Below are 22,770 nucleotides of genomic sequence, written 5' to 3'. Positions count from 1 at the left end.
TCCGTGGCTAAGAATACGCCCCGGGGAGCGCGACATTCCAAGCGAACGGGTAGCGGTTCTGGTTTAGCAGCTAGCCCGACCCCAAAGGGTGGATGCCCTCCGGTGGGTTAACTCCGCTTCCTGCTTCCTGGACGGCAGCCCACTCGGCACCCGGCACCAGGCACCGCGCTGGGAGGGCCATGATGCCATCGTCGTTGCTGCAGCCCTACTGTCGCCAGCACACCGATCGTCGCAGCACAAACGGCTGCCGTTTGCTTCGTCGTTTGCAAGGCCCGCCGCCGCAGGATGTGGAGGAGGATCGAGGGCCCAGGGCTAAACTCCACCACTCATGCACCCTCTCCGCGCAGAGCTCCAGACGCCTGCATCGCACGCATGTGGCGTGGCTAGCACGAACGGCCCTTTTGCTTCTTCAGGGCTCGCACATCACGCGACAAGGCACACACGCAACGTGCGCCTATTGTGCACCACTGACTCGATTGCTTTACATCAAGTACAACAACACGCGGCGGCTTCCACGCCATCCTCTCACGCGCAAGCGGCAAATGCGCCCCTCGCATTCGCACTATGGACCGTGATGCACGTCACACCGTCATGACATGCATGCACGCTTGAGTCCGCCCGCCCGACTCAAAGTGGCATGTCTGGAGAACCTTGCGCCGTAAAAGAATATGCTCGATAAAATACATTGTCAGCCCCCAACACCCGATGCCCTGGGTATGTTTGACGCCCGCGAAAATGCAATGTGAACGGCCGAACAAATACACTAGAAGAAGTAAAACTCGTCGTCTATAGTCGTCGCAGCCGCTTCGCTGCGCCGAGCTCGATCGCGGTGCGGCCGTTGAGGATCGTGTCTTCGCTGCCATCTGCTGGAGGATGGGCTTGGATATAGTCCCGCCGGATACGTGCTGCCTCCTCGTCCCATTTAGCTACCCGATCCTTGAATGTTGCTGCATTCGCTGCAGCGTCATCTTTCGCGCTCTGTGTCTGGTCCAAATAAGGCTTCTTGATCTCCTCACTGTCTGTTCGCCACCTGAGACCGAGCGCAGTGCGGATCTCCGTCTTCGAAGCTTTCGCGTGGGCATCGCCAGTAGCCGCTCTTTTCTTCTCGTCGCATTCTTTCTTACAGATGTACCAGTAGTCCTTCGTGTAGAGCAGGAAAGGATTGACGCCGGCGCGTCCGGGCTTGAGGGGGCGTTCACCCAGCTTCTCGAGGATCTCTCCTATGATCGAAGCCTCGTACTCCTCGTCGTACTTTGAATCCTGCTTTCTAGGCTGTGGTTCGACCAATTCTTGCTCGACTTTGCGTTTTGACTCTGTCGTCAACGTAGGATGGCCTACCGGTTGTTCGGGTTTCGCCTTCTTCTCTATGAGCGGGCTAGGAACCTTGATAGGCCCGACCATTGACTCTATCACTTCGGCGGCGGCGCGTAAGCCAGACAAGTACGCGCCGTGCACTGTTGCAGGATGTGTGCCACATGTAGCTTCGCCAGCAAAGTGTAACGGACCATGAGGCCGGGCCATAACATCATAGTCGCCTGCTTGTGTCTGTGGTCCTACGAACGAATAACTCCCGCGAGCAAAAGGATCCTTGCGCCAGCGTGTGACGATCGTCTCAGTCGGAAGTGGTACATGGCTGGGAGCGAACATCTTGTCCAGACGATCTGTGACCTCCTTGACGAGTTGATCGTTTGAAGTTGCCTCCGCATAGTGAGCTGCTTCTCCGGCCATGAGAGCGACCAATGTGGGCTTGCCGCTGGTCTTGATACAGTTCCAGAAAAGGTAATATCGACCTCTGCGTCGAGCATAGTCTTCTGGATTGAGACTTGCCTGGTGTTCTGCCTCGTTCAATAGACCAAACATATCGCGATCGGGTTCCCAGAAGGCCTGGTCGTATACTAGAATAACCTGAACACATGTTAGAGAGATTCCCGAGGTCCAGTTACCGTTCCTTTCCGCACATACCTTATTGAGGAGTCCGAAGCCCATGCGTTCTATCACTCCCTGCTTCCAGTCCGGCAGCGGAGGTTGGAAAGTGATAGAGCCAGACTTCAAGACACCAAGCGGGGTTGTGAGCACGAGTTGATCTGCCTCCAATATCTCGCCATTGGTGCATTCGACCCTCACAGCTTTGCCAATCTGCCTTTCGTCAAGATTGTAGTGCACAGATTTTAGCACCGTTTTGAAGCGAACGTCTAGTTTGGTCGGGCACTGCCACAATCCGCGCGGCACCTGCTGATAACCTCCAATAATCTCGGTGTGTTGTCCCTCAAACTCGTTCCCGATATCCTGATCCCATCCACTGAGGCTCAGCTGGTTGACGCTTGCGGCGTTAGCGTATTCTAGGTTTGCATGATGCCAATTCAGAAGCCGGAGGTCTCTCGGTCGTATATCTAGTACTTTCTGATACTGTTTGATACCCTCATCCATCGTCTGTCCGAGTGTTGGGTATGCAGATGCTTTGGCGATGGAATCCAGTTCCAAAGACTGGACGACTGGTGTATCAGCTTTTACAGACCAACCCATGTTCTTGATAGCTTGTGTGGCGGATATGTTCGGGTTGAAGCCTGCGCTGAGCTGATATGCTCGGCCTGCCAGCTTTTCAACCCCAGTCGATGGCTTTTCTTCTGTCGTTGACGCTGTGTTCGTTGCGTGCGCAGGTAAGGGCGCGTCGGAGTGTTCGAGTTCGGCAATGGTTGCTTCGCCGTTATCGCTCGGTTCGCGTCCGAACAATATGAGGTTCCGATCGCCTTCGACCGTGCGGAAAGTTGCAGGTTTGTTACGATAGACGCTCGCGCGTTCTAAAACGTCATTATATAACTTCTCCACCAGCAGGTCTTGGCTTCTCTCCACTACTGTACCATCATAGTCGTACAGTATAGTATTGTCACGTAATGCATGATATGGTATTCCTAACTGTCCGCGTATAATGGCGTTCAGCGGATTACCGTGTTCGAACCCGGTGACAATCTGCGCGCCCATCTCAGCAGTACAACGATGTCCAGGTGGTAGGGTTGATCCGGTTTGGTTGAGAAATGGATGTGAGTACACGCGACCCCCAATGCGTGGTCGACCCTCTAGTACAATGACTCTCGGAGGTCTTTCGCCTTCATTGACCCATAAATCGCCAAGTTGAGCGAACAGGGCTTCCAGATGCCGCGCGCATCCAAGACCAGACATGCCGGCACCCACAACAACGATTGTCCGCCTTGCACCTCGTTTGACTTTCGTATTTGATGCGATGGTAGCAGTGTTCGGCACTTCGATGCAGCCGAAATTGATATAACCGTTCCGCATGAGCCATGCGTATGCGAGCTTGGCTAGGTTAAAGTAACGTTTATCTCGTGCGCAGCCAACAGCTTCTTCCAAGCTCACATACACCATTGGATTCTTAGTCCATATGCGAAGTATTGCATTGCGAATATTGAGGTAGATGGTAACTTGCGCGTGAGTGACGTGGTTCCGTAATAGCTGGTATTCTCCGGGATGAAGGGCAAAAGGATTGAGTCGTGAGCTTTCGGCTGCCAGTATGCATTGCCTTCCGAACTCCCCCCAAGAGAGCGCGGCCGGAATAGAGCTATTTGCTTTGAACTCAGCAGCCTTGCTTTTGGTTGGGCTATATGTTCGTGATTTACGCATACCGTCACGTTCCTGTGACTGAGGAAGCTCAGGGGTAGATGAGGCTTTCGGTGTTCCATTAAGGGATCGAGGGGTCGCTGCCATTGAGACTGGAGTGCGTGGGATATTCTTGGATTGATTCATAGTTGTGTCCGGTATCGAGCCCCTAACGTGTGGATGCATGCCTTGTCCATTCACCTTTGTGATCTTGTTATGATGGAAGTCCATTGCGCTATCGCTCGTTTCTGATGTTCGAAGCGGATGGGGATGGTGAAGATGTAACGTGGAGACGTGAGTGCCATCGTAGCCATGACCGTTGATATATCCACTCGACGCAGAACTATCGCGTTCATCTCTGCCATTGATATGGCTCCCGCTTGATTCAGACATATCATGTGTATCCCCGTGGTGCACGGACGATGTGGTTGATTCGGTATAGTGGAGGTTATCATGCGCCGCCGGCATGACCGTAGAGTCTTCGTCTTTCACACCATCTTGGGTCAGCGGCATCGATAGAATACCATTGTGTGCATCGCCGAAGAGATAGTGACTATCATCGAGCCCATCCGCATCGGTCATGGCGGCGAGCGAAGAGTACATTGTGGCTGATGAAACGGCATATGAATTGATAGTGGCCACTGCTGGATCGAAGACAACAATGGCCTATGCACAGCGGCGTGGAAAAATGGAGGAAAGGCCGAGGCACGCCGTGCGGCTGGTTGGAGCATGGATCTCCTGTCTTGGTTCTGTGAACGATGAGTGGTTCGATGGGTGAGGGAGCAGGACGATGGCTTGCTCTCAGATTCGAACTTCCACGCTAGCCGTGTTTGGCCTTGCAAAGCCGTTCTCTGGTCCCTGCGCCCTCGAACCTCCCAACCCATCTGCCTATCACTGACCTGCTCCGTTTTCATTCGGGTCGCAATCGTCTCTGAAGTGTAATCACATTCACTTCCAGTTCTTCGCTAAACTCTTGAAGCAGTAATGCGGTCGCCATGAGTCCGCAGCTGGTCACTGAGGGCTTGCCCCACCCTAAAGAGACAACAGTAATATCACGCTCGCCCGACATCGGATGATCTCCTGAATGATCACACCATCGAGAGGACGAAGAACAATTGGAAGTCAGATACCTATAACAAGCATGAGGCTGAGACAGCTGGACAAAGAGGTGCTACTGCTTTTACACGATCGTGGAGTAACATAGAAGGGCAACACCATCTCGCTTACAGCTCACTCTGCCTGTATCCGGGTGAGTGATCATATCACCAAGGTATCATGTCCCCGCCCAAACCTAAAGACCTCGAAGCTGATGTTGATTAGATCAAGCCTTTGGTAAATTTCAACTCCTTTCATCGAAGTAACCGATCGTCTCTCTATGGGGGTGACAGCTATAGCATGTATGGATCATTGAATCACGAAACGTTTCGCCGATGACGAAAATACTCTGTGACTTGGTGCGGTTGATCCATAGGCAGCTTCGCATGCAGCGAACGGCGAATCCGCCAAGGGTAACAATGACACTATTCGGCCTCCACACAAACCTTGTCGAAGGTATGCGGGTCATCTTAGACGGTCAGACCCTCATAAACTCTTGACGTATCCCACGGTACGCGCAGCTTCTTGCGAAGGCAGTAGATGCATATGATACCGGAATTCCAGTCGGATGCGCTTGGACTCCATGATTGCACTCAAGAAATGCTTGAAACTCGGAGGAACACCAAGATCATATGTGAACTTGCTTCAATCTTGATGTAGCTAGTATTGCACAATCGCTGTCTATCAGCGAAGTGGTTTTAACAGTGTAGCCTCGCCGCCTGAGAAGTTTTTAGTCTTGGCTATTGATGGCTCGAATCATGGCTGCAGTGAGAATTCAGAGACCGATACAAATTCTTAAATCCTTTTAAAGATTGTGTGAATTGTTGTTCCATCGGCACCCATTTTATGATTAAGGCTGGTTGGACGAGACATCCAATCTGTTGCTCGCTACCTCCGAGGTCCGATGCGCTTGGGCCAATATCGTCAAGTGCTCCACGCGCCAACTTTGCGGAGCTCGGGGACTCCACTTTTCAACAAACAAACAACCGCGACGATATATTCTCGCAGGCCCAACGATGCCATGGCCCTGGTCGGGCGGCGACGATGATGACGACGAGAAGAAGACCAATGTCTCCGCCCGCATTGCAAAGCTCCAGTCAGATGATTGGGCGAGTGCGCTTACTGATCCCGCGACAATTGGCACATCGCTTGCGTTGACAGCTTCCACTGTAGCAGCTCTACGATTCTACAAATCCTACTTGCGCCGCATACCAAGCGTGAACCACATTAAGCCAAATTACTTCCGACGAAGAAGCCTGTTCGGTCAAGTCACCAGTGTCGGTGATGCAGACAACTTCAGGCTGTTCCACACACCGGGTGGGAGGGTAGCTGGATGGGGCTGGTTACCCTGGAAGAAAGTACCCACGACGCGCGAAGGATTGGCAAAGAATACTGTATGTTACACGTTGCAAGATCCGCCACAACACTTGCCTTTTGTCCCCTCATACTAATGCGATGATAGATACACGTCCGCATTGCTGGTGTGGATGCACCCGAACTGGCTCACTGGGGCAGAGAAGCACAGCCATATTCTCAAGAAGCGCTAGACTGGCTCACAGCATATATTCATAACCGACGTGTTCGAGTGCACATATTCAGACGCGACCAGTACGACAGGGTTGTGGCTCAGGTCACTGTGCGCAGGTGGTTTCGTAACAAAGACGTCGGACTAGAGATGTTAAAGAATGGGCTAGCCACTGTCTATGAAGCGAAGACAGGGTCTGAGTTTGGAACGTCCGAACAAAAATACCGTGACGCCCAGAAGAAGGCCGAAGAGCAAAAGGTCGGCATGTGGACGAAGCCGAACCTCCTTGGACGATTACGAGGCGAGACTGCGAAGAAGGCAGAAACGCCAAGGGAATACAAACAGAGGCATGCGGCAGCTGAGAAGCAGAAGAAGACAGGGTGACGGCAGTATCCGGGACAGAGGATGGAAATGTACAGTCATATGCGCGAGATACCCGCGGTCTTGGCGCTCGTTCCGATTGATATACCGTAACGGTATATTTTGCAATCGAAGGAGAAGGCCGCCGTGGAGAAATAGAGTACCAAGATACCTGCACATGTATATTGCCGGGTGTGGGCCTTGAACATATATTGAACAAGTAGCATGGATATGCTATTCGGATAGTATTACCAAACTTGTAAAGACCTCGCATCTAAGTTGCGTACGTGATGTATGTTCAGGATGCATCTAACCAGATACGACTGTGAGACACTTGACTGAACGACCCAAGCAACAGTCACTGCTGCCGCAGGCTTGGGCTGGTGGTCCGCACGGTTTGAGTCAGAGGGACGAAATTTGCGCGCGGCTTGTGACGGATTGTAGATCTAGCTGTAGCATGAAGCCTGTGAATGACTAGAATCTTGGACCAATCCCATGCAGTGTGACGATGGTTCAGACCCGTTTAGATTTTTTTCGTCCCAAGCACGCATCGGCGCCGGTTATCGGTCCTCCGCAAAGTAGAGTTCGAACGTAGAAATCGTACGATACGGTGATGCGGATTGTTCGTGGCTGTAATATCCTAAAATTACCTTTTCTACACATAGCTCAAGATACATCAACGTGAAGTACACCAGGTACTTATTATCATATTCGCGCGCGTCGAGCAACTGGCGTAGTCACTGACCGCCTTCGATAGCCCCAGATGCCCTTATCAGACCCATGCCATCGGCCCGACGGCTCCAGGGCTCAACGAATCACTGCAAAGCGCGCGACAGCTATCCTCCCCGCAAAATAAATTTCACGAGCACCTCGTGGAGGTGCATTCTGACTCTTCACGACAGAGCTCAAGCTCCAGCGACTTTCAATTGCACCAGGAGGCTTTGGACCAGCCTATTGCCCGCGCACCTGCTGCCTTTGTTCCTTCCGTGCGGCCTCAATAGAGCTTTAAGCTTCAAGCTTCGCTGGTGCTTGCCTGCCTGCCATGGCTCTCTGCGGGCGTCTGGCACGTCGCGCGCCAGCATTTTCAGGCCAATTCCGCGCGCTTGCATCTCCGGCGACCTCGCGATCTTTCGTCTCGCGGGCCTCCAGGCCTCTGGCTTCCCTCAGGCCGTCCAATGACTCAACGAGCGCATACCGACAGCAGCTGCGAGCATTCACCAAGATCCATGCAACATGGAACCAGACACAAGAGGCACCAAATGCGCAAGCCTACCTGAACAGCGGCGCGATTGCTGGAGCTCGTGACCTCGTCGATGTCAAGAAAGTCCTAGTCATCGGCAGTGGAGGTCTTAGCATTGGGCAGGCGGGAGAGTTTGACTACTCTGGTATGACATGAAAATCACAATAGCTAATTGATGAATACTAATTCCTCGCAAAGGCTCGCAGGCTCTGAAGGCTCTCAAAGAAGCGGGCGTTCAATCCGTGCTCGTCAACCCCAACATTGCGACTATCCAAACGTCGCACGTGCTCGCCGATGAAATTTACTACCTGCCTGTTACCCCCGAATACGTCGAATATGTGATCCAGAAGGAGAAGCCAGACGGTATCTTCCTCAGCTTCGGTGGTCAGACTGCCTTGAACTTGGGAGTGCAAATGAACAAGAAGGGCATCTTCGAGAAGTATGGCGTCAAAGTCTTGGGAACAACCATCAAGACGCTCGAGACCAGTGAGGACCGTGACTTGTTCGCACGTGCCCTAGACGAGATCGATATTCCCATCGCCAAGTCCATCGCTGTCAACTCGGTCGAGGAAGCTCTCGATGCTGCTGAGAAGGTCGGATACCCCATCATTGTGCGCGCTGCGTATGCGCTTGGTGGTCTTGGTTCTGGCTTTGCGAATAACGCAGATGAGCTCAGGAACTTGTCTGCTCGTTCTCTTTCTCTGTCTCCTCAGATCTTGGTCGAGAAATCGCTCAAGGGCTGGAAGGAGGCCGAGTACGAGGTGGTCCGCGATGCGGCGGATAACTGCATCACGGTCTGCAACATGGAGAACTTCGACCCTCTAGGAGTACACACAGGTGACAGTATCGTCGTTTCCCCCAGTCAAACGTTCAGCGACGAGGAGTACCACATGCTTCGGTCTGCCTCTATCAAGATTGTGCGCCACTTGGGTGTAGTGGGTGAATGCAACGTCCAGTACTGCCTGCAGCCCGATGGTCTGGACTACAGGGTTATTGAGGTCAACGCTCGTCTTTCTCGTTCATCCGCCCTGGCTTCCAAAGCGACCGGATATCCTTTGGCCTACACTGCTGCGAAGATTGGTCTTGGCCACACCCTGCCCGAACTCCCCAACGCAGTCACGAAGACGACGACCGCCAACTTCGAACCCAGTCTCGACTATGTGGTCACGAAGATGCCTAGGTGGGATCTGGCCAAGTTCCAGAACGTCAAGCGCGACATTGGCAGTTCAATGAAGTCTGTCGGAGAGGTTATGGCTATTGGACGTACCTTCGAGGAGTCTTTCCAGAAGGCTTGCCGACAGGTCGACCCCAAGTTCCTCGGTTTCCAGGCAGAAAAATACGGCGAGAACCTCGACGATGAACTCGCGAACCCTACCGACCGCCGATGGCTCGCAGTTGGCCAGGCTATGTTCCACGAGGGTTACTCTGTCGACAGGATTCACGAGCTGACCAAAATCGACAAGTGGTTCCTCCACAAGCTGATGAACATTGTGGAGTGCACTCAGGAGCTTGAGGAGATTGGCAGCCTCTTCGGCCTGAAGAAGGAGATCATCCTCAAGGCCAAGAAGCTCGGTTTCTCCGACAAGCAGATCGCCAAGGCTGTCAACAGCACCGAGAACGAAGTCCGCGCCCGCAGGAAGAGCTTCGGTATCAAGCCATGGGTGAAGAGGATCGATACTCTTGCTGCTGAGTTCCCCGCGGCGACCAATTATTTAGTACGTGCTCCCCTATCTTAACTGGATTGTTTCATTCTGACTGCCCATCTAGTACACGACCTACAACGCCTCTTCGCACGATGTGACCTTCGATGACCATGGTATTCTAGTGCTCGGTAGCGGTGTATACCGTATTGGTAGCTCCGTCGAGTTCGATTGGTGTGCTGTCAACGCTACCCGCTCGTTGAATGCACTTGGCAAGAAGACTGTCATGATCAACTACAACGTAAGTTTCATCCTTCAAGATTTCGAGTGCTCTGTGTTACCCCAGGATGGGCTATACAGAAACCGAAACTTTCAAAATCTTGAGCAATTTCTTCTATCATTCTGATTCATGCTAACATGGTCACCTAGCCCGAGACCTACTCGTAAGCATACCCTCCCGTTGTCGCATAAGGCACTGTGTTACCCCAGGGTGCACAATGCAGAAGCAGCTAGTATCTTGACATGTACACTGCGCTCTATCACCCGTGATGAGCTGATCCACCGCTTGACTGCATTTTCTGTCATCCCCTGCATATTGTAGGGTATGCTAATGTTTCACAGGACCGATTTCGATGTTGCCGACAAGCTGTACTTTGAAGAACTTAGCTACGAGCGTGTCATGGATATCTACGAGTTGGAGACCGCCAGCGGTGTTGTCGTTTCTGTCGGAGGCCAACTGCCCCAGAACATTGCCCTCAAGCTCCAAGAAGATGGTACGTACATTCCCAAACCTGAAGAACAGATGGTAGCTGACTTCTTTTAAGGCAAGGCGAAAGTACTAGGTACTGATCCTGCCGATATCGACAAGGCCGAGGACCGTCACAAGTTCTCCTCCATCCTGGACTCAATAGGCGTGGATCAGCCGGCCTGGAAGGAGCTCAACTCCTATGAAGACGCCAAGAAGTTTGTTGAAAGCGTTGGATACCCCGTGCTCGTCCGTCCTTCTTACGTCCTTTCTGGTGCCGCTATGACTGTCATCCGCAGCGAGGGTGAGCTTCAGGAGAAGCTGACTGCCGCGTCTAATGTCTCCCCTGACCACCCCGTTGTTATCACCCAGTACATCGACGGTGCGGAAGAAATTGACTGCGATGCTGTTGCTTCCAATGGCAAGGTTCTGGTACATGCTGTCAGTGAACACGTCGAGAACGCTGGTGTCCACTCAGGTGACGCGACGCTGGTTCTTCCCCCTGTCAACCTCGATGATCGGATCAAGGAGCGTGTCAGGGAAATTGCAGACAAGGTCGCCAAGGCATGGAACATCACCGGTCCCTTCAACATGCAGATCATCAAGCAAGACGTTGAGGGCGAGGAGCCTAAGCTCAAGGTTATCGAGTGCAACCTCCGTGCTTCTCGATCCTTCCCCTTCGTCAGCAAGGTTCTCGGCACCAACTTCATTGACGTGGCTACCAAGGCTCTCGTCGGTCGCGACGTTCCTGAGCCTACGGACTTGATGGCCGTCAAGCGTGACTACGTCGCTACGAAGGTTCCACAATTCTCATGGACTAGGTTGGCTGGCGCTGACCCATACGTCGGTGTCGAGATGGCTTCAACTGGTGAGATGGCCTGCTTCGGAAAGGATCTTATCGAAGCTTACTGGGCCTCCGCTCAGTCGACCATGAACTTCCGTCTCCCGGTTCCGGGTGAGGGTCTGCTGTTCGGTGGAGACATCACGTCCGGCTACCTCGTACAGATCGCAAAATACATCCACCACCTCGGCTACAAGTTCTACGCTGCGAACAACGACGTCAAGAAGCTACTCGAGGACAATACCGAGGGCGTCACCGTAGAGGTTATCGAATTTCCCAAGGAGGATAAGAGGGCGCTCCGTGAGGTGTTCCAGAAGTACGACATCAAGGGTGTGTTCAACTTGGCCAAGTACAGGGCCAGTTCCCTGGTCGACGAGGACTACGTCATGAGGAGGAACGCAGTCGACTTTGGCGTGCCGCTGTTCATGGAGCCTAAGGTAAGCTGATTCAATTATCCATGCTCGAGCATACAGAAACTAACAGCTTGCCAGACCGCTGTCCTCTTCGCGCAATGCATGAAGGAGAAGCTACCCAAGCCAGAGGGCATCCCCAGCGAGGTCCGACCATGGAGTGACTTCGTCGGTGGCCGGCCATTGTAGACAACCCTACCACCCAGCAGAATGCAGGAGAATATAGGATAGTGAGGAGTCGAAGATTTGATACCACTCTGATGGAGATTTCAGTACAGAGTCAAAGGAGGGGGAGCCATGTCGGAGAATATGTTCGTGTATATAGCGCTCCGGCCACGGTTGCGTCTGTTCATTTGAAGGCGTCTTTGGTATCAGTGTACGCTGTATCTGATAAGGTTGGTCTTCAGGTTCGTGCGAATTTGCGAGGTGTATCTTAGTATGGTAATTGGAATTTTATCACCTTCTCATCTCTTTGCGAGTTTTCAAAAACGTAACATATGCCACATTAAATTTGCATACATAATCGACACCAAGTCTTTTATCAGCAGCTATGGCGGCTATGAGAGTAGTGCACGGACCGTTTAGGGCAGGCGCGCTTCGCGTCTCCCCAGACGATTAATTTGGAACTAGAGAGCCCCCTCCCTAGAACACATACACACCCCGCCATAAAGCTCACTCCGGCACTCTCGACATGGCGGAAGTTTCGAAAGTAAAATACGACAGTCTCCCAGGGATTGACACAGCCCCCGATGTCTACGAGACGCCCGAACTCGCCGAAGATGTGAGTACCATCCCAGCGTCCACCGCCGTTTCCGATTCCGAGGACGACGATGACCCTGAGTCTTCGGCCGTACGACACGAGCACCTGCAAACGGACCAAGCACGGAGTCGCTTCCAACCCTCAAGAATAGACGCAAATGGTGTAGATTTCTCGGACAACATCAGCGCACAGCGACGCTCGTACCGCACATCAACGTGGGCGCGGCGGAGAGGCGAAATACTGGGGGACGACAGTGATGAAGAGAAGGAATCTTTTGAGCGAAAGCTCATGCGGTTGAAGCAGGAAATGCAGGAGCTAGAGGGCGAATACCAGGAGCGACTCAAATCAGGGGACAAGAGCAAAGTTGAGGAGAGAGATCCCAAAGAAATCATGGAATTCATATCCGATAAGGTGGACACTATATACGCTATGCGACGAGGCGGCGTCCGAGGCGCAGAACCGCAACTCGACCGAACGATTGAGAAATTCAACAACTATGCTCCGTTCGAACCTTCCAATCGAATTACCAAAGCTATCGCGAATCAGCCGCCGCTCCCCGGCTCCCAGGTACAAAGAGGCCAACTTGAGTTCGTGCTCGATCAGGCGAAACAATTCGACGACAGGTTATCAAAGTTGGAGACTAGTCTGGGACTGGATGGGAGTACCATGCCCGAAATCGGAGACAAAGCGCCTTTCCCAGTATTCACGACGTTGGAGAAGATCGAGCAGACGATTGGGCTGGTGGGCGAAGCGAGCCAGGGCAGTCTAGAGGCAGCAGGCGCCCAGATCAAGAAGATGATCGCAGACGCAGAGCAACTGAAAGAACTGCGTACAGAAGTCTCTCGCGACGGAGAGTCACCCAATCCCGAGCAAGAAGCGAAGATCAATGCTCTCTATGGAACGTTACCTTCCATCGACAAGCTCTCGCCGGTCCTGCCTATGATGCTGGAACGAATACGGACGCTGAGGCTTGTGCATACAAGTGCATGGGCGGCAGATGATGTGCTTACTGAGCTGGAAAACCGCCAGTCGCAGCAAGAGGCAGAGATTAAGAAATGGGAACAGTCGATACAGGAAGCGGAGGAAGACGTGAAGAAGTGTGAGACTGCAATGCAGAGTAACATGCATACGGTCGGTGACTGGGTTAAAAAAATAGAGGAGAGGGTCGCTAAGCTACCTGGTGGCGATGCATGAATGGGAGACGGATCGGAATAAAGAGCAAGACCTGGCCATACAAGGCAATATCCTTTGAGCAGGGTGTAATGTAAGATCTGACTGGCAGCGAGCGGGGGAAGTATATCATGAGCGAGCACGTAGATACCCAACCTTTCTTTAACATAACATCGCATCACTTCCCGTTGTCTATGTGCTTTCTTACACCATCTCTCGATTGACCCTCGCGTAGTGCAAAGTCACTAATGCAGGGGCAAAACGGAGAGATGGATCTATGAGTTCCAGCGTACGGGGAGTGCATCACTACTGCTGAGCACACGGCGGTTGAACTTCGATTTAGCTCATCAGCAAGGGTATCTCAATAGAACAGTATCTACAGTAAGAAAATGGATATATATACACAACGAAAGGAATCGCTAAAACGCACACCATCACACACCGAATTTCTTCTTCACGGCGCCAATTTCTGGGTGACATTCCTCCTCGCCCCATAGATCGCCGCACAATTCTGATCCCACGGCACCCACTCGGAATCTCGGCCAGCGGGTATACAATGAAACTTGCTCGGCGGCTTTTCCTGCCACCTGATCTTCTCCTCCGCCGTGCCATTCTGCAGCAGCACATGCAGCCCCACGCTCCCCCTCGCCTCCCTCGCATTGTGCGCATCCCAGTAGTCATACGCCGTCGTAATCGTCGGCAGCGTAGCAATCCGATTATACCCCAGATACCACATATCCTTCGTCAGCAGATTCGGCTCCCCCTGGTAGCACTCCTCATTGACTTTTTCCCGCTCGAGCCCGTCCACGCCGCGGAAGCGCATCGTGCCGTCCATGAAGGGCTTTGCCGTCAGCGCGACGATGCCGTTCCAGCACGAGAAGACTTGGACAGGGAGGTATCTGGACCAGCGCTGGCGCGTGGGCGGGTGGTCTGGGAAGAAGCCCTTGTCCCAGTCCATCATGTCTTTGTAGAAGGTGTCGCCTGTCATGCTGCGCGCGATCCACGTGTCGTACAGACGGGGTGTCTCGGGGTTCGTACCGTTAGCCCAGTCCATTCCACATGTCATGTGGGCGTTTTGGAAGTGCTGCTGGTGCACTATCTCTAGGATGTCTTCGGTGCAGATGTACACGTCGTTTGAGAAGATGATGGTGGTGTCGTCTGCGTAGTCGGAGGGGTGCTCGTATAAGTCTCGGAGGGCGAGGTTGCGTAGTTCAGCGAGGAGAACGATGCGCTCTGGGTTTTGGCGCTGGGGTGAGAGGTCTGAGAGTTGGAGGAAGTAGGGGACGCCTAGGTCTTCGAGTTGGGGGGCGAGCGAGCGCAAAACCTCGTAGGTGCCGTCTGTGGAGCGGCCCTCGACGATGGAGAGTGCGCAGTTGTGCGGTCCTAGGAAGATGATGGCCTGCATTATGCTACCAATAAGCTGAGGGAGGGCATGAGCAACTTGGTAGAGGTCAAGCGCGAAGAAGTATTTCGGACGAGATGGCGTGGCTGGCGCCGTTTGAAGGTATGCGTAACGTTTGGAGATCGAGGTTGTGAGCGGGCAATCAAGCTTTTGGAATGTGTTGTCGTTGGGATCGAACATTGCTTTGACGTAATATGGTGCTACATTGAGGAGGGCTGGGTTGCCTTGCTTGGGTGGAAGTATCGATCGGACTGTTGTTGGTGTTGCTGAAGGTGTTGGCTCCACTGTCACGGTCACGATAGAAGGAACGGTTGCGTTTGCAGTGTCCTTCTCTGCCGGCGACGAGCATTGTGGCGTTGTATGGCTTCCAAGCTTCAGTAGACTCACTGAAGCAGAGACCCGTTCAGAGCGTGCAAGAAAGAAAAGAAGAGTAATGAATGTAGTAACAGCGACAGCCAACAAGCCAGAACGAAGAACCTTGTTGCTACTGTTGAACTGAACCATCGTTTCTGTAAATGCTCACCCAAATCTAGAAAGTCAGGTACACAATATTAATTGGGTCCACCGCAAGGTATATGAGGACTCAGCCTGACTGGCCGCCCGATTCAGCATACCTCTGTGGCATGATTTGCAGACCCACATCCTGGAACAAGCGCCTGCGCCTCTTATGTTAGCCATGTGCGGGAGGCTGGAATGTGCTATACAGAGTAGAGTCCGTACGTATGTCCCACCGGGCACCCTGGTCAGTTGCTTACGCCTGGGTTTGCCAGCCGCGTAGCCCCCTGCCACATGCTCAAGTCTTTTCCGGGAGCTTGAGCCGGAAGCTGTCAAAGTCTCCAGATGCTCAGTTCAAACCACTTGCATCCATTTGCAAATGCTTCAGCTCCATCTCCTTATCAGTGAGGATTTGCATGCCGCAGGACGGGCTCAGCCAGCCTGGAAGTGATCGGATGTGCGAAATGGCCGTTTCTTGCCTAGTCGTCCACACTATGACAGGCTGAGTACATTTTTAGTGTTGAATACGCGAGAGCCTAGTTGGGGTGTCGATGGGTGCTTGCCACTCAGTCATGGTGTTGGCAGGACTTTCCCAAAAAGAGGGTCTAGAAGCGCATGCTAGGTTGAGCACAACTTGCCTCGACATTTCGTCCTTATTCACCAGCTGCTAGAGTAGCGGCCGTGTCGGTTTGTATATCCAGCCCTATGCAGAGACTTTAGATTGTCAACAAGGTTCGAAGACGGAGTGAGCCCAAATGCAGGAGCATGATGGAAGCCTGAAGCAGTAATCTGGTATGGACTAGAGCTGAGACCTGCCACAATGTTTACGTCGTGCGCGATGCGTGTTCTGTTCAGACTTCAAGCCTCGGGAACATTTCGCCAATCATGTATCGCACGGGGCATTCGAAGGCATTCTAGTCAAGCTTTGCAGAGCCTAGCTCCCGCGCGCCATCAGAGATCTACTGTTGGGGGCAGCTTTTGATTGCAAGCATGATGCCGACTTCGTTCGATAGTGGAGACAGCCACGTTCTAGTCTTAACTGATATGATACCACGAAACCCGATACTCATAAGGCTACTCTCTCGCAAGATCGCCTTCGTAGACATGGCACAGCGAATGGTCGGTTCTAATCTGTTGCTCGTACGTTGTTTTATTACACCTTTCGAATGGGACTATCTGTCTCTCATCAGCGAATCCTCTCGAAAGTAGCGTGCTCGCTGCTCGTTGCTCGCTCGATCTCGCTCCTCGTTGTGCGGCGCCAGGCGTCGTTAGCGTTATCGCACGTGCGGTGATTCGGCGTAACTCGATAGCAGACGCGTCACCGAGTTACGCAGCACGCAAGTACGCGAATCAGAAAAACTCGCGTTGGTGGACGGGATTTGATTCGGAATAGGACGAGTACATTGCGCCGCAAATTTGTTCCGTCCTACAATTGGGACTGCTCCTTCTCTTCGTTGACAAGCACGTATCTGTACCTTGCCTTACCCTCTTCGAAGTCCACGACGCCCTGATTGGCTTCACGCATCGGTCGTTGCTGTATCCACGGCTTGATGCCTTTTGTCGCAGCAAACTGCAGCATCTCTTCGATGTCCTTGGGACTGCCAATCTGACTGCCTCCGATCTTGCAGCCCTTTGCGATCAGAGCAAATGCTGCGATAGGAGGAAGATCACCCTCTGGGGCGCCCACTTGTATAAACGTGCCGTTCGTGCGGAGAAGTCGCAAATAACCTGGAAGCGGCATATCTGGTGAGGACACGGTTGAAATAATGAGGTCGAGCGTGCGTGAGTGCTTCTTCTCCCACTTCTGATCCTCGCTGGTTGCGATGTAGTCAGTTGCGCCAAGAGCCTCTGCGTCCTTGGCCTTGTTCCTTCTCCTACTGATGGCGACGACTTTATCGCATCCGAGTGCTTTCGCAAAAAGCACACCGAAATGTCCCAAGCCACCCAACCCTACAATCCCAACCTTCTTCCCTGGCCCAGCATTATTGTTCTTCAGCGGTGCGTATACAGTGATACCTCCACACATCATGGGTGCCGCATCTGCGCTCTTCACTCGCTCTGGTATCTTGACCGCGAAGTGCGCCGAAACTCTGGTGTAATCCGCATAACCACCCATACTCCAATAGTTGTGCTCCCTGTACAGACCATTGTACGTCCCGACGAAGCCTTTTCCACAATGCTGCTCCATGCCACTTGAGCACTCCTCGCAGTCATCTTTCAGACAGCTCGCCGCCTGGGCGCCAACTCCAACGCGATCCCCAATCTGAAATCGCTGAGCGGCAGGGGACGAGCCTCTTCGCACGACGTGTCCGACGATTTCGTGGCCAACGCAGGTGGGATAATGCGTCGCGCCCCAGCCTTCTCTAAGGGTATGTATATCAGTACCGCATATCCCACAATGCGTAATCTTTATGTCAATGTCGGTCTCGGCGAAGGGCTTGGGACTGAAAGCTTCCCATCGCATGTTCCCCTGCGCAGACTTGGAATCATGGCCGACCCAGCCATGGAACGTGTCGGGCGAGGACGACATGGTGTTTGTAGAATTTCCGGGATCAGGCAAGGTTCGCTCGGATTCTCTGAGCGCAGGGTCTGTAATTGCTCAAGGAAAGATCAGTTGGAGTGAACGTGTACAATGTCTTGGTTCGCAGCCGAGATGTAAGATTGAAAGAGCATTTCAAGCAAGTGCTACGCGCCGACGGCGTTGCATTGTTCGGCTGGTAGACATTATCCGAGGTCAGTTCCTAGCATGTGTGTCGCCCCGCTGTGTCGCCCTCGATAATTCCTGGGGACCGCGGTTGTGGAGGTCTTATCTCCACTTAGCTCCGTTAATGGATCGACGTCAGTCCTGCGCGAGTCATGTCATTGGAATGGCCATCACATCGCACCTTGATTGGACTTCATAGCACAAGAAGCCTTTTCGCTGAATCTCGGTCCGTGCTGAAATTCTTGGTACCGTACGTCAAGTTGGAAAGGCTAGAAGAGATATTTCAATTACGGACGCGTTCATTCGAAACATCGCACATTTGCTCGAAGTAATAAGTTTGTGCATTCTGTGACGGATTCGGCCTATCGTACCATATGCGATGCAGGTCTTACTGTGATGATACAGTGCACTTTGAGGTGCTCTCGAAAGCACTATGACCACTAGCCAGTAGACATGGCTTCTGTGCCCGTGTAATAATCACCCACTGTCGTATGATGCAAATTGGCTGAAGAGTCTGTAGATCGTGGCAGAGGAAGAAGGCTTTCACGATCAGAGATGTAACATAACACAAACTTCATGGCAATCCTACACACAAAGCGTACAAACGTGCGGTCGAGCGCACAGGTTTCCGTTTGCTCGGTTTGTTTGTCCACTTCGAGCGTTCGATTCTGCCTGAAGGCCAGTGAATTGTCCGGATCCTACTTGTGCAGTTGATGGTGAGCTTGTTAGTAGTGAGAGGTTCAGAAGCACAGGAAGAGCTCAGCTAGATGATCATATGCATCCCATTCGCATCTATGAAAAGCCAAGACCATGAGTCAGACCATCCTTAATATCCGTGTTTCATTCTCCGTAGGAATTTAACGCCAAAGTGTTCCCAAAGTCGATAACTGCGCGCTGAACCCCTTACTGAGCAATCGTACCCCAAACGTGCATTTTCGCAGGTACAAGTCTCTATGCAGAGGCTTTATGCCAGCGGATACCCATGTCGTGGACCGTTCGGCTCAAGGGTAGCATGCGACCGCAACATTTACTTGCGAGGGGTATAGGTGGAGTTGCCAGCCCCGTCGTTGTGGTACGTGGAGCCCTTTTGCCCTGTTAGCTGCGCCCCTTAGGGATGCTGCAAGATCAAGCTTACGTTGGAGTTGCTGTAGTAGTAGCTACCGTCGGAGTTGGAGTAGTGGTAGGAGTTCGAGTTGGAAGCACCGGTTCCGTAGTCGCGGTGGCAGTAGTGGTTGCCCTAGATGCGTGTCAGTTGAAGGACATTTGGCGAGCTTGTTGGGCATACCTGGCTGTTCGTGCCAGAGCTGGTAGTCTGGTAGCTGCCGGAGCCGCTGCCGGAACCGGAACTAGAGTTGTTGTTGGAAGAGCCCTTGGTCATGTTGAATATGTTTCGTATGTGACTGTTGGTGGAGTTCTGTTGGGATGTGTTTGGTGCTGTACAGTAGAGAGGGGTTTCTGTATTTATATAGGCACGGCAAAAGGTGAAGCTGCGAGCGGTTTCAACTGCACGGGTCGACCAAGCGGGGCACTTTCCGTTGGGCGGCTGGTCGATGCTCCCTGCGCCGAAGCTAACGCATTCGCGATCTGTCGCGAAGCAACAAATCGTCTCGTGACAATTCACGGGTCTGTGGCCGCGCATAAGGCTTCACAAGCAGGACCTGTCGATCATCCTCAAGCATTATCGCGTCGCTGCTGTGTCCTGACGGACATTATCGAATCAATCAGTCCAAGCAATTTACCTTTTCCTTCTCTTTAGCATACTTCCAACGCCTTGACGCCACGATGACTATAGACACCATGGATATTGCTAGAGGCGTATCAAGTAGTTTCTTGCAACGAGTGGACAATGTTTTTCGTTGAAAGCAGAATTATAGGTTGAAAGAAGGTCGTCTGGAGGTGTTCGATGACTAAGTAGGATTAGCGTACTCACGTGACATCGCGTTCTGGCGGTCGCGTTCCAGGCTGCATGCTCGGGACCAGGCCACTCCCGTTCTCACCGCGGGGCTGCCAACTTGCCTGCAACAATGGCACTCAATCCACGCAGCCCCTCCAAACACAACCAAATGATCACACGCTTCATCAAGCAGTCAAAGCCCACAAAGCTCAATGACGTCAAAGAACCACCGGCGAAGAGGCAGAAACTCGACGACTCGCCCTCGAAGAGGCGAAGCCCACGTAAAGCTGCGAAATATGCAAACCGCGAGATACCAGACTCAGATGTCGAAGATGGTGACGAACCGATAGAGGAAGTCAGTGAGCCACAGAAGACGGATCTAGAAAGTGCATTACCGCCGGTCAAGAGTGATGAAGAAGCGATTGCAGAGTATGAGGCCTTCAAAGCAGCACAAGAAGATACAAAAGAAGAGACCGAGGAGCGACTGAAAGATCGAAATTGGGTGCGAGGGAAGAGCTCAATATACGTGGATGCCTTCAACTTGGCATTGGATACGGTACTTGACGAGGAGAGCCACCTGTTCGATGAGGCTGAGATGGAAGTATTCAGGGTCTGGAGAGGTCTGAACTACGAAGCTCAGTACTTGTATGAAGTTCTATATCAAAGCTCAATGTGTTGTTTTGGCTGACGCTCCACTACTCAGATATGTGCGCTTCTTTCTACGCAAGACGTCGGCGTGGCATCGTATAAAGAACATTGGCTACCACAGCGATATTTCGAATCTCGACACTGCGATCGAAACACTACAACGAACACTCGACCTTCCTGCGACCTCCGCACCGGTAGAAATGCACCCTGGCGAGTGGGAACCACCAGAAGGCACAACGCTGGCGTCTTCGTTCACGTTCGCGGATCGATCCGAAGAACAGATCACAACACTTGAGCAGGCGTCATCGCTGTTGAAGTTGGACGAGCTCAAAGCGCTTGCAAAGGAAGCAAAGGTGCAAGGCAGAAACAAGAAAGAGCTGGTCAACGCCCTGCGACGAACAAGCCGGCGGCAAGTGGGTCTAGGCTTCGTCGGCTTGAAGCGTTCGGATACGGAAAGCTCACGGCGATCATCTGCGTCTGGGTTGGAGACACCGGATAGCGAGCCATTAGAGGATCTATCGTCTGATGCAAATCGGGACGCACACTTCACTCGCAAAATCATGAATGAGATGGGTCCCTGCATCCGCCTTTCACTTGCACCACTCAAACTCTTCGAGCGTGTTCACCTGGTCTTCTACCGCTCGACCGAGTGGACAGAAAAATCGCTAACGACCATCATCTTAGCGAAAATTGCGCGTCGTAACTTCCCGGAGTATATCGTCTCCCGCTCGGCCAACATCTTCTCCTCGCGTTCTTCGCTTCTCGAATTCGAAGCGTCAATACGGACACAGTTCCGCGTCGAAAACATATTGGAATACAATGGTAGAGTGACTGCAGCCGGCTATCAGGAGATCATTGACGTCTTCGACGAGGTATATCCGCGTTGGAAAGTTCTCCTGGAAGAAGAGCAACGCAAAGAGGACAGCATTTATCACAGCGGTGAAGGCGCCTATCTGCGTCGGCTTTCTCCTGCATGGGTATACACACGCATTATTCATAAGGCTTTAGCGGTCATCGCTCGGCGAAAGGAACACAAGCGTGAGCACCAGTTGATCACAGAACTTTTACAACAACGCCTCTTCCACCACTCTCGGCGAGGAGCGTGGCACCAGCGAAAGGCATTACTAGAGGAGCACTACCTGGGCGCACTCACCGATGCGGAAGGTCGCAGCGATGATGCGCAGAAGAAACACTGGAAGCGTATTGCACTCCAGACTTGCGAAGCAGGGTTGCAAGACAACCTCGTGCACATCATCTACCACTATGATCTGCAGAAACGAATCACGAAGCTTGAAAAGGGTCTCAAGACAGTCAAAAGAGCGCAACATGACTTCTCTCACGTGCGTCTGACGAAGCCTATTGAGGTTACCTTCGAAGGCATTCGTATCGAGCGTCAAGTCCCGCTTCTCAGACGGAGTGATAGCTCTGCTTTTACCAGCTCTGGGAGACGTGGAGCGAAGACAATATGGATCGATCCACGAGAAGACGGCGAGTGCAGTGTGGAGTCCATGTGTCTTTCGCATTACCGCAACCAAGGCTGGAAGGGCTTCCACAGCGAGGGAGGAATCGTGCGCACGTTGTTCGGATACCTCTTCTTCGACATCATGTTCACCTACATACCCAATGTTTTTCAGACGGCGTACCAGACATGCCCGTTAGATCTGCACACCGATGCGTTCTATCCATCACGAATCAGTGAGGTCAACACCCGACTGAACGAGATATCGAATGGCGATGCTCCAACCATTATACAAAGCGTTCATGACGCGCACCATGAGCGTCGGACTTGTGTCGTAGGTCTTGATTGGACGTACGACATTGCAGACCTTGTCGAGATCGCTAAATGCTTCGATGGAGAAGCACTAGCGACTGTATGCAAGGTTATGGCGCAGGAGTACGGCCAGCGAGGTGGCGGTGTACCTGATCTCTTCCTTTGGAAAGTAGCAGCTGAAGAGGAAGGTAAGAGCAAGAAAGGCGAGGTAAAATTCGCAGAAGTCAAAAGTGAGAACGATCGCTTGAGTGACACGCAGAGGCTCTGGATACATGTCTTGTCTGGAGCAGGAGTGCAGGTTGAGCTGTGCGCCGCTGTTGCCAAAGAGGTACGCGCCATTTGACACCATACTTTTGCTTCAAGATTTGGATACGTCTATGATACCCCATCGTTATTCGATACTTCTTCATTAGCATACATTTATTGCATTGCATTCGTCGTATGTTGTTAGTCTCTCG

General features: G+C 52.5%; 8 protein-coding genes across 8 annotated transcripts; 4 read left to right on the top strand and 4 right to left on the bottom strand.

Moving 5' to 3' along the window:
• Positions 1-786: 786 nt before the first annotated feature.
• On the bottom strand, positions 787-4,215 carry N0V89_011844 (uncharacterized protein; the record flags this gene model as incomplete). Its single annotated transcript, XM_056220570.1, has 2 exons — positions 787-1,905; positions 1,963-4,215. 2 exons carry the CDS (start codon positions 4,213-4,215, stop codon positions 787-789), a joined length of 3,372 nt encoding a protein of 1,123 aa, XP_056065873.1.
• A 1,508-nt stretch (positions 4,216-5,723) lies between these two features.
• On the top strand, positions 5,724-6,616 carry lcl3 (putative endonuclease lcl3; the record flags this gene model as incomplete). The annotated part of the gene is made up of 2 exons (XM_056220569.1): positions 5,724-6,101; positions 6,170-6,616. 2 exons carry the CDS (start codon positions 5,724-5,726, stop codon positions 6,614-6,616), a joined length of 825 nt encoding a protein of 274 aa, XP_056065872.1.
• A 1,018-nt stretch (positions 6,617-7,634) lies between these two features.
• CPA2 (carbamoyl-phosphate synthase (glutamine-hydrolyzing) cpa2) lies at positions 7,635-11,657 on the top strand (the record flags this gene model as incomplete). Its single annotated transcript, XM_056220568.1, has 7 exons — positions 7,635-7,977; positions 8,031-9,547; positions 9,600-9,773; positions 9,902-9,915; positions 10,094-10,245; positions 10,297-11,495; positions 11,550-11,657. 7 exons carry the CDS (start codon positions 7,635-7,637, stop codon positions 11,655-11,657), a joined length of 3,507 nt encoding a protein of 1,168 aa, XP_056065871.1.
• Positions 11,658-12,159: 502 nt separating this feature from the next.
• N0V89_011841 (uncharacterized protein) lies at positions 12,160-13,422 on the top strand (the record flags this gene model as incomplete). Its single annotated transcript, XM_056220567.1, has 1 exon — positions 12,160-13,422. The coding sequence occupies one exon, from the start codon at positions 12,160-12,162 to the stop codon at positions 13,420-13,422; it is 1,263 nt and encodes a 420-aa protein (XP_056065870.1).
• A 430-nt stretch (positions 13,423-13,852) lies between these two features.
• N0V89_011840 (uncharacterized protein) lies at positions 13,853-15,304 on the bottom strand (the record flags this gene model as incomplete). The annotated part of the gene is made up of 1 exon (XM_056220566.1): positions 13,853-15,304. One exon carries the CDS (start codon positions 15,302-15,304, stop codon positions 13,853-13,855), a length of 1,452 nt encoding a protein of 483 aa, XP_056065869.1.
• A 1,417-nt stretch (positions 15,305-16,721) lies between these two features.
• N0V89_011839 (uncharacterized protein) lies at positions 16,722-18,983 on the bottom strand (the record flags this gene model as incomplete). The annotated part of the gene is made up of 2 exons (XM_056220565.1): positions 16,722-17,884; positions 18,980-18,983. 2 exons carry the CDS (start codon positions 18,981-18,983, stop codon positions 16,722-16,724), a joined length of 1,167 nt encoding a protein of 388 aa, XP_056065868.1.
• A 43-nt stretch (positions 18,984-19,026) lies between these two features.
• Positions 19,027-19,377, bottom strand: N0V89_011838 (uncharacterized protein; the record flags this gene model as incomplete). Its single annotated transcript, XM_056220564.1, has 3 exons — positions 19,027-19,083; positions 19,135-19,236; positions 19,285-19,377. 3 exons carry the CDS (start codon positions 19,375-19,377, stop codon positions 19,027-19,029), a joined length of 252 nt encoding a protein of 83 aa, XP_056065867.1.
• A 646-nt stretch (positions 19,378-20,023) lies between these two features.
• Positions 20,024-22,655, top strand: N0V89_011837 (uncharacterized protein; the record flags this gene model as incomplete). Its single annotated transcript, XM_056220563.1, has 2 exons — positions 20,024-20,538; positions 20,597-22,655. The coding sequence occupies 2 exons, from the start codon at positions 20,024-20,026 to the stop codon at positions 22,653-22,655; spliced, it is 2,574 nt and encodes an 857-aa protein (XP_056065866.1).
• Positions 22,656-22,770: the final 115 nt, after the last annotated feature.

The sequence above is a fragment of the Didymosphaeria variabile genome (genome assembly GCF_027946475.1).
Source record: "Didymosphaeria variabile strain IMI 356815 chromosome Unknown scaffold_9, whole genome shotgun sequence".
Lineage (NCBI taxonomy): Eukaryota > Fungi > Ascomycota > Dothideomycetes > Pleosporales > Didymosphaeriaceae > Didymosphaeria > Didymosphaeria variabile.
This window is presented reverse-complemented; position numbering and strand designations above follow the sequence as displayed.